Source organism: Pterocles gutturalis, unplaced genomic scaffold (genome assembly GCF_000699245.1).
Source record: "Pterocles gutturalis isolate BGI_N339 unplaced genomic scaffold, ASM69924v1 scaffold7396, whole genome shotgun sequence".
NCBI classification, from domain to species: domain Eukaryota; kingdom Metazoa; phylum Chordata; class Aves; order Pterocliformes; family Pteroclidae; genus Pterocles; species Pterocles gutturalis.
The window spans coordinates 8,651-20,019 of NW_010097732.1; the positions used below are offsets into that span (position 1 = coordinate 8,651).

The 11,369-nt window shown below is 34.7% G+C and overlaps 1 protein-coding gene across 1 annotated transcript in view; it reads left to right on the forward strand.

Moving 5' to 3' along the window:
- PAWR (PRKC, apoptosis, WT1, regulator) overlaps positions 1 to 780 on the forward strand; it is a gene marked incomplete at its 5' end in the record, with an annotated part of 7,103 nt that extends 6,323 nt beyond the window's left edge. Inside the window, one exon of the mRNA XM_010085618.1 lies at positions 76 to 780. Coding sequence (XP_010083920.1) covers positions 76 to 162 — 87 coding nt within the window. The remainder of the gene's footprint in view (positions 1 to 75) is intronic.
- Positions 781 to 11,369: the final 10,589 nt, after the last annotated feature.

Sequence of the window (11,369 nt, forward strand, 5' to 3'; positions counted from 1 at the left end):
CCTGCTGCTACAAATTCAGAGTTTGTATTTATGTCCTGAGAAACGCTTTTTTTTGTTTGTTTGTTTGTTTCACAGGACCTAGATGATATAGAAGATGAAAATGAACAATTGAAGCAAGAAAATAAAACCCTCTTAAAAGTTGTTTCACAGCTGACAAGGTAGAAGATTCAAGCCTCAATGAAGAAAGATTTAAAAACTACTGATTGAACGTTAAGGTCAATATAGTAATACTTCCTGTGTTGCAGTATGTTATAATAACTGTCTTTATATTTATTGTTAGGAAACCAGATGAATGTTTATTTTCGTAGTACTTTCTTCTTCATTTAATGAAATGGCATCAAATTTGGGGTGTGTTTTTAGCTTTCTTTTCACATAAAAATAATTAAAATTTTTGACATATTTCAGAACATTAAGTTCAAAAAACATGTGGGTTTTGTATCTTCAGATTACATCTAGATAAATTACAGTAGTTTAAAATTGATAGCAGCAAGATTACTTTCAGTCCATGTGGGTGTATATTTTTGAAATGAATGGAAGCAATGCATATAAGCTTTGTTTACACAGATCCAAAATATATATTTTGGGAAATATTTCCTTTTTTGTTTAAACAGCTGTAAAGTGGATGCCTTATTATTGATGTATAACATTTTGCAGATTGATTACTTGCTCTAAAACTCCTGGATGTTGAGGGTTTTTTTACCATAGCTGAAAGACTGACAGTAGTAGAGAGTAGTAATTTTTTTTTCTGTATAACAGTATTCTGGCAGGAGGGGGAGGTTTATTAAAAAAAAAAAAAAAAAAAAAAACCAATAAATCACCAGTGGTATCAGCATTAATGAGTTCTTAGGAATTGAAATTGTGCACTGCAGTTTATTTTAAAGCTTTTGCTTTAGGAATGAAATGCAAGTTTGCTATCAGACAGTAAGTTTGTTTGCTGTGTTGAGAATTCAGACAAAGCCTGGAGCTTTCATTTTTGCAAAGACAATTTTGCAATATTCTTTTACTTAAAGCTGTCATCTTAAAATTTGTAGTGATCATAAACTATATGAGTTTTTTGATATTTTAATTTTCTAAGCTGGGTGAAAATTTGTGTACATAGGGAAGTAGAGGCATACAAGTGATTCATGCCCTTTTGAAACATCAAATGGTTTAAAAAAAACCTTTAATCCTTGATTTTAAACTAACAAGATGTTTAAAAAGTGCCTGTTTAGATGTTACAATCCAGTTATGACTGTGTACGGATTCTTCTATAACATGATAGTAGACAAAATTTTAATTCGACATTAACCACAGACCTCAGTTAAAAATTCAGTTAAAATTCTTATTAGGCTGAAATGTGGTGTACTTTATTTCATCTTAATACACCATATTTTTCATTCCTGATCAGAATAAAAGTATATGTCATTTGCGTCAGGACACCAGAAGTGAAAACTTTTTGAAGAGTCCAGGCTTTTTCTTGATAATTTTAAAGTTTGATGTCAGAAAGCTGCATGCATTATAGTTTTTGTTACCTTAAAACTTAAAGGCAACTTTAATAGATAATAACGATCACCTTTTCAGATTTGCCAATTGTTTTCATAATGTGTATTTAATGACTGTAAGAGTTTCTTAAATTTCAAATCCAAGTTATGCTTTGGATTGGTTTGGATATAGGTTATTTTGCATTTGTGTGTTCTAATGAGGAGGAGCTTTCAAAGCTTTAAAGTATTTTTCAAGACATTTATATTCCAGGATGCCTTGATGTTTTCCTTCACAGTGGATGGGACACCATTTAAAACCTTTACTCAGGGGTTTAAATGGTATGGGTGGTTTGTATAGGCCCTCTGAACTATGATATACACCAATGAATATTTCTCCTAATATTATTATTCAAACAATAAGTCCCTTAATTTGTCAGTTTCATGAAATTAAAAATTGAAAGTAATTAAAAAATCACCTGAGATGTGTGCCTTCTGAATAAATATGAAGCTTTCTCTGGAAGAACATCGCGCAGTTCCTTCTCTATATACTAGGTAGGAAATACACATACTGATTTATGGCATGGGATGTCAGACATATTGAAGCATCATTAGGGAGTTAATGCAGAACACAGAGATATTGATATAAAGTTGTAAATAGGATATTTTGTAAACTGTATTTCATGTTTTAAACCAAAGAACAATAACAACAAAGAACATAAACAAGAATTACTTGTCTTCATGTTACCTGTGCTTGGTTTGCATGTGTATTGCCTACAATTTAGCAGCAGTAGCACCAAAATTAGATTTTTCTTTTTTTTTTTTTTTTTTTAAACTTGGACATCCAGCTGACAGGAATATTGAGAACTACTTCTGATACCCTATCTTGAAGAGGTATTAGCAAGGGCAGTTTCGAAATACGTGAAAGCAGTAAAGCTTCAGGCAGAACGTGTGAACAAAGGACCTCTTGGGAACTGACAGATGAAAGTACCTCAGGATGCTATTGGGTTGTGTATTATTATACAAATGTAAAGCTCTTCTTTGTTTTAAAAATTCCCACAAATTGTATCTTGAAGCATAACACTTCTGCTGACAGTTTAGAACATTTAGGTGGCTTTTTGGAAAAAAGTATGTCAATAACAGTTCATTGCCACTTACATTATCAGGCTCTTGGGAGAAGTTTAGTAGATTCTATAAAAAAACAATGTATTAAGTAGAATGTTAATAATTGTCTAGTCGTTACTTGCCATTAACTTTTTATTTCGGTAGGGTACCCTTATAGTCAAAGCTCAAACATAGAATAAGTTTTTATCCTAGGTGATTTGAAGGTGTTAAATTAGCTACCTTAGCAGCAATTCACTAGCCCATGTCCACATCCTCACCAGGCCAACACCTCGATTGCTCTTGGTTGTGTGATACAAAAGCAGACTGCTGTAAGTGGGAACCCACCTCACTTGGGAAGGCTATGTGATTCCTGAGTGAATCCGGCTATTACCATACCTAGGCTAAATTTATTTACTAGAGCTTTTTTGATGGGGTGGGAGGGGCATTAGTATGCAATATTAATTGTGTGGGTACGTCTCTTGGGAGATTTTGGAACTTTCACATCTTAGAATTCATACCAAACTGCTTAGGGCTAGCATCTGTATTTCTGGGTAACTTGGCTCATCTAGGAAATCTAAACAAAAAGTACTCCCGTTGACTAAAGCAAATAACACATTTTTTTTCCAGCATACTTTAATAATGAACAGCCCATAATTCCTATTTTGATAATGCAAAATGATACTCCTGTTATGGTCACATACTGTTGTATAGAAAACATATACTACATCCAGAGGTGAAGGTTAAAATTGTGCAGAAATATTTTTATAATTGATAATATGCACTAATGTTTGTGGGATTTATTCCCTAAAGAAGTTCAACCATATACAGATGTTGGTGGTTTTTACAAGGAAATTCAAAATTGCTTATTTTTAATTTTTAAAATAATTACATGGCCATGTTTAACTTCAGTGTTACTTGATGTATATATTAACTGAAAGAGTACACTGTGTATTTGCAAATGAGTGGTTTTTTCTGTCTTCAAAGTAAAATTTTTCTTGGTTAATTACCAGATTTGTATTTACACATTTGGAGATTAATTATTTCTGTGGTAGATTGGCTCTGAATTTGAGAGTCTACCTCAAGTGAGAAAAGAGGGTAACAAGAAATGAATCTTTATCTTCTAAAGTAGGAAGTATAACCTATTTTTTTTTTTTTTAATTCAGCTGTACTGAGAATTAGCTGTGGAAAGATTTGTGGTAGGCATAAGCACTACAAAAGATATAGGGGTTTTATAGTATGTTGGAAACAGCTGATTAACCTACATCAAAGCTATTTTCAACTTGTCTGGTATCGTTACAGCTTGGAAACTTAAAATAAAATGAGACCAAAAGGAATACTGGAGATCAGATTACTTTTTAACATTTTGCTAGGAGAGCAGAGTTACCCTGACTTCAGCTATTTTATCATTTTGTGTAAGCTCTTTGTGGCTCTTTCCAACAAATCAGTATTAGTAGCCAAGGGAAAGGTAATTATTGGGAAACAAATATGAGAGTAATAACTATGGATACTATTAACATATGACTGAGTATCAGTATTTCTTGGGCTCTGACCCTTTATGAAGATGTCAGGTAAGTCCATTTGCATCAGTATTAATGATCATAAACACCTGACATTTTTAATAAGAAACAACTATTTTAGTTGGAGAAATTACCATCGCAAGCCATGACTTAAAAACTTAGTACAATACAAAAAAAATTGTGCTAGTACCAGTAGCTGCTGAGACTAAGGAGCTAAGGATTATACTTCAAAGTTTTGTTAGAAATGAAACAAATGAATTCTGGATCTTGTCATTTAATTTGATATAGAAGTTCACTACAGATCTGTTCCATGCCAGTCATTCTGGTGTCAATACCTGCAAAAGGTATTGACACCAGCATTTCAAGAAGCATTTCTACTGCTGTTAGTAAGCATTTCTTTAGGACTACTTAAATATATCCAGGACAAAAAGGACTTTGATACGTATTTTAGTAGCATTTATGATCTTCCAAGTATGTTGACTTACTGTACCAAATCTCTTGTCTACCATTTCTCCTTGTACTGTAGCAGATGTAAATTACCTTGTTAATTTAATTATTTTGCTTCTTTTTCTGGATTTCTGGTGTAACTGTTCTTCTTCAGGGCTAGTTGTAATTTTTCTGTTCTAGAAAAATTGTGGTAGTTGAGTTTTTCTCTGAAAATAGTCTCATAATCATAATGTGGACTTTTTTTTTTAATATCCATTTCATGCATTTTAAAAAGTTGAAGCATCATTAACCTGTACGTAATTAAATATCCATTTTAGTTTTGAAGATTGACTAGTTGTGATCTTATTTGTCATACCAGGTTAAAAATGATGTTGAGATTCTTAACTATTGCAGGCAAAAAATACATGTTTAATCTAACAATAAAGACTGTGTGCCTATGTCCAAATAAAACTAAATTGTTTTTAATCCAGGCTGACTACTTATTATGTTTAAAGGAGTATTAATATTGTCTGACTAAAATACTAACTGGATATGTCACTCATACTGGGAAGCTCCCAGCCTGAACTGCTGGAATTATTTTTACATTCAGATTCAGTTCTTCAAGTGTGCATGTGTTTGCACACACACAAGAGAGAAGTCTGCATATTTCCATTGTACTAATTTTCTGCTTCAAGAGTGTAGTGAGTATCCTTCCATCACTTAGATGGAAAGGACCTTTTCTGGTACTTCAAAGTCAGAGTATATACCTTTCTAGGAAAAGGTAATGAAGGATGTTACAGTGCTAATTCTACACAAATCAAGGGAATTGACTTCACAATAGATTTAATTTCGGAAATTTCTATATGAATACATGTTGTATTCTGGACAGGCAGAATCATTAAAGAAAGCCTCCTTTTCATTCATTGCAGCAGACTGCACATAAAGAGATGAAGTGGATCATCAGTAAACACCAGGGATATAGTAACTATATCACAGTTTATCATAAAGCTTGTAATGTTTTAGAAAACAACTTGAAACAAATACCGTAAGAACCCATGCATTCAACACCATGGTTAGTTGATGGATAAGACATTATGAGCGTTTGCACTTAGTTAATTTAAAATGTTAGGTGAATTCGGTTTAGGAATATTACTCCTACAGTTGACTTCCTTTATGTGGCCTTTGAATTTGTTTGGTTTTAAAGTACAAAGGTATGTCCTTCCTCATATTTTGCATTTGGCATTTTAGGCTCTTCAGTCTTGCCGGGAAATTTTTGCTACAAGTACACAAGTGTCTGTTCTGTGCTCCTCCTTTAGTCACTGGACTTGCTATAAAACATCTACCTGATCTTAGTCCTTGGTATGTTTTCCTTTGGATGTTCTAATTTTTTTTCTCTTGAAGTTTGTCTCTTCCTTTCTCTTTTGTACTTTTGGTATCTTGTTGTTTCCTTTGTTCTGCTTGAAGCTTCAAGTGGTATCTGCAAAGTGTAACAATGTCCATAAAACCATTCTTTGCTGGATTTTTTTTAAGCAGACTTCAGACATTTGTAAGAGAAAATTTTCTCATTTGGTTAATGATTACACTGTGGTATGTACTGCAGCTGGAAGCTGCTCTGGGACACCAAGAATTTACCAAGGTTTTGAGAGGGATTGAATATTAATATGGACCTTGAGAAGAAAAAATGCTCTAGTTACACCACAAAAAGTTCTGTTAAACTCCATTAAAAATGGAAAGGAACCCTTGAAGGAATGCAACACATAAGAGCGATGCTGACATATGGACAGCATTTGGGCAGGACTCAACAACAGGGATGTCCTTCTAATGTGTGTCTTGCAGTCCCAAATAGTACAATTCTGTATGGAGGTCTAATGGTTTTCCACCTATAGCTACAGTCTTGCAGCTGAGAGCTTCCAGTCTAGCAGCTGAAGACCCTTTGAGTGTGGAAACTGATGCTTACATTTCATTTAGTTTTCCTTGAGTGGGAAGGTCTAATTACACAGCCAACGCCCATACTTCTCTTGAGGTAGTATCTCAGTAGGAATTTTGGTGTAAGCAAAGTTGACTGAGAATTGCTGCATTCACTCAAGACATTTGAAGTAATATTAAGCACTTGACATACTTGAATATTCCATGAGGAAATGGGTGGAGTCCCTTATACCATGTAAAAAGACAGGACTTCATTTTCTTACGCAATGTTGTGTCCTAGGCTTTTTCTTTAAGGGAAAGTTGCTATCTCCAGAGTAGACTTTTAAATCTTAACACACTTAAGTGGGGCCCAAAGCATAACGGCACAGTTCTAGAAATACCTGACTTGCATTTTTTACCAGTTTGGGCCAAACCGTGCAAAATGTAGTCATTAGTGATGGGATTGTAGTGGATGTTGCTAATGAAGGAGTGGGAAAAGTGAGATTCTCGTTCCTTTTTATTTGTATTTTAGGCTTTCTTCAAGAATTGTAGCTGTGATGTTAATTGCTGAGAGATTAAACAATAAACTTTGTCAGTAATTATGTAAGTTTTAGAATCTTTGAGGTAAAAGATGCCATCTTTGGTATCTTTAATGAATGCCTTTGACTTGTAGGTATTTGTTATAAGGTAAAGCTCTGTTACAGGTAATGAAAGATAATAAAAGCCCTATCTGTACTGCAGAGATAATAATCCAAGCCTACACCAATTTTTAATGAATATTCTGTAAATTTTTAAGAATATTAGATAACAATTATGAAGTGTTGTTTTGAGATCTGGAATTTCTTTAACAAGGGAGGTAATGAAAACATATGCATATTTGGTGCTAATCCTCTCCCTTTTTTGTGGTAAACAAATGCTGTTGAAGATGAACCAGTTCTATAATTGATTTTCTCATTTTTTTACTTCTTCAGGTGTTACAGCTAATAAAATCCTTGCTTTCTGAAATAACAAAAGGATGCACTTATAATATTGTGACAGCAAAAATGAGAACTTAATCTCTGCTTAGTCTTTTGGGGTGGGAACTCAAGCAATTTTTATGGGTTTCCCTTGATGAAATGACCTGAAGATATTTAGGTATTACAGGCTCATCCAACAAGCTATTGCGTAACTTTTGTTAACTCTTGTTTTTTCTTTGTACCAAGGTATTTTCTAAGAAACGAAAGCATAATTTAAAAGAAAATCAGTGTTTTTTTCTGTTGCACAGGATTATATTTGAGAAAACTGCAGCTTGATAATTGGCATCTTGACACATTCTCCATTAGTATTTATCTCTGGAAATCAGATTTCGTAGACTGGGAGTCTGTGGAAGGAAACCTTTGTTTTTATCTCTCTCAGAAAAGTTAATCTCTGCTTTTGCCTGGAGGTTCATTACAACAATGATGTGTTTTAGAGTTTAAATTTTTGATTGCAACAGTGTAAGTGTGGTTACAGCCAGCTACCAAATATATTTAATGGGTGGAGACAATCAAACCACTGAAGCTTTGCAAGTTGAGACTCTCTAGAAATAACTCTCATATTTCTCTGTGAAGCAATTATATAGAAAATGCTAATTGTTCCCAACTGAATCACTCTTTCTTCCCATTTAACTTCATCTGCTTGCGTTAATTTGTAATAAAATATCACTTAAAAACTCCTGTAATTGTGTTGCTTTGGCTTTGTATGAGAAGTGACATTTAAAAAGACTGTCCACTTTCAATTTTCACTGTTCAGATTCTAGGATTTATAAAGACGGTTAAAAGCAGGGAGAAAATAGGGACAAAATGCATGGTTTGGGACTGTGCAGGATTGAATATTAGGGAGAAGAATAGGTGTGTAAGGAAGAAGAAAATCTAAATTTTCTCCAACTTTTTTTTTTACATAGTTTTCAACAAGGAAAGGATGACAAACTGGATAATTTATTTTATAAAAATATAAAAATTATTCCAGTTATCACTACGGTATGGTTGGTGTTTTTATGAGAAAAATGTGGTCTCCAGCCTTTCATTTGCTCACCTTTGCACAAATACTTAAAAATGAATATGACTTTCCACCCTTCAAGACATGCAAGTTGCTATCTAAAATCACAGCTTTGATCATGTCTTTCCTAGACCTTGCTAGGCTGTAGATGAGTAGGTAGAAATTTTGGACATTACCTTCCAAATATTACCTAATTTGTGGTACTACTGCAGTAACATCAGTTAGCATGTTTGATGTTTGATTTGGGAATGCATAGGGCTAGCCCTCAGTATTTACATCTCTAGCAGAAATGTGATAGAGCTGATTCTCAGGATATGATGGGATCCCCTCTCTAAAGTATCATTACTTTCTGGAGGACTTCTGATTTGCTTGCATTGAGAGCCGTGTTGCTGCATCCTGCAGATTTAAATATAAGAAAGTCTTCAGCAACTGCTGAGAGATTTATGAAAAGTGAAAGCAACTGCCTTTGTAATGTGCCAGATAGTAGTATGCAAGTGTTACAGAACAAAATAAAAAAATATTTTAAAAGGCACATTGTATATAATGTTACTAAGTGAAGTGATTCGGAATGTTTTAATGTAATTTACTGTGCCCATTCTAAAGTGGTGGTCCTTGTATGATTTTTTAAAAAGCGCTTATAATAATTACAAATATATGTATCATAAGTTTATGCTTACAAGGTTAGAAGAATATTTTTATGTAACCAAAAAAACTCTGTATTCAGGTGTTTCCTCTACATCCATTTAAATAGCTGTACTTGTTTGAAAAATTAACTCTTTTATAGGAAATGATGGCTAGAATTAGCAGTTTGCTGCTGGTGTAATGATCCATCATTTTTTAATACTAAAAATTGTAATCCAAAAACTGATGGCTTGAAAGTCATGTTCCTGCAGGAACTGCAATCATTATTACCTGTAATAGCTGAGACTACTTAAAAATGAGGTAAATGTAAACATTATTTACATTTTCCTACTTTCTTTAGTATTCAGCAACATTCGTTACTCACTTTCTTTAGCTGTTTCACTGAGATTTCACGTGTGTATTTTCGGTTGATCTGCATAGCAGCAGGAGAAAGATACTCCTCTGGGTGCACTCAATTGTGAAAGCCCAGGACTGGATAAGGATCTCAAGAAAGGCGCTTCTTATTTGGAAAGCAGCTGGTGCAGCTCTGTAAGCATGTTCTTCGTTCCGATTGCTTCTAAGCAGCTGTCAGCAAGTCTCCACTGAGAAACTCTCTATGTAGGAATCACGTCCTTTTTATTTGGCAATCTGTCCATTGAGTTTACGCAGCTTTTTGGATGCTGTTAATATTTCAGCTGTGGCAGTTGAGAGCAGATAGAATTGCACTGGCTTCCTTCTGTGGGAGTAGATTCCAATATTTGGAAACTGTTCCTGGCAATAACAATGTAACTTACTCCAGCAGTAGAAGAAAGTGTATTGTTATTTGGGATTTGTAATAAGAAGTGGAAATGTTCACTGATGCAGTGGCAGCAGTGGATGGCAGGTGTTCACAAGGCTACCTGTGTAACGCAGAGCAATACGCCATTCTGAATTTTGGTCATAGAGATCCACAGTAGGGTTGTAAATTGGGTGTTAGTTCAGATGAGAGGTCAAAGAAGTATTCAAAGTAGAAGCTAAACCTCCTGTATCCAAAAGGCCAATGTATTACTGAAATGGATGAATAAAGCTCATGTCTTTGGTCTGTGTATTCTGTAGGTAGGCGAAGATGCAGACTTCTCAGGTGCTTTGCTTTGGCGCTTCTGTCTAATCTGTAGGTAAATAAAGACTCGAACTTTCCATTCTGTCACTTCACTATCTTTTTTTCTTCAACAGCATTGAATTATTTCTTACGACACTTCAGTGACAAGCAGATCTCATTTGACTACTTGAGGATTATACAGTAGAAGAGTGTAATTGTCCTTTTTCGTGGTTTCATTTTCTTCTGTTATGTCATGCCTTATTGATACCTCTTGAGATTTTTAGTGCTTAAGCTGAAATATAGTTCAGTTTACATTCTCAATCTAAGGAAGATTATCCTAGCAGATTACTGTTTACCTCTGTAATTGGAGTGTTGTGTGTATTTTACTCATTTTTTAATGCCATGGAGGCAGAAACACTTAACTGAAGGGTTCAGGAAATGCCTGTGTCGGTGCTGCCAAATACTCAATATTTGAATCCATTAGCAATCTCCTCTGGCCCCATTCTGCAGTCAGAATTGTGAGACTGGAGAAAGTAAACAACCGAAGTACCTATGCGGGGAGCAAGAGTCACAGGTAAGCACTTTCTGTTTGTCTTTTTCCTCTCTCAGGCCACGCACTAGGTGATCCAGTGTGCTGTCTGCAAAGCTGCTGCAGCTAGACAGCTGAACCAACAAATTTCAGGGCAGTATCATTAACCGAGTGCTGATATGAAAACCCACTGGACAGGATGAATCAGCTTCCATTTATTTGCAAATTGGCAAAATGTCATGTTCCTCCTCTGCTCTTCCTCTGTGAAATTTTTACCTGTCTTTCCCCCTGCTCTTTTGCAAATAACAGCATGTCCTGATACTCAGAAACAGGAAGGTTTTAAAGCAAGTCACATATTGATTTGTCAGCCGCCTTGTTCAGCACCGAGGCAGTGAGACACAGGATGCAGTTTACTAGGCGTTGGCACTAAGGAGAATTTTCCTCCCTGTAATCTGGCAATATGCCATATCTCCTCACCAAAGAGACTGAAACAAAACATATTTTTCCTCATCATTATGCAGGAATTAAAGTAATAAACTGTTTTGAGATCTTGTCAAGTGTTATGTTGGATTTTAATGAACTTTAATCACCTTTTTAAGAAAAGCAATAATTAAATCACCTTGAATAAAGCATCCAAACTTGAAATCATGGGCCGTGCAGAACTTTTTTCCCCCAGTTTTGTCCCCTGCATTACATGACGTTATTTAGCTTGTTAA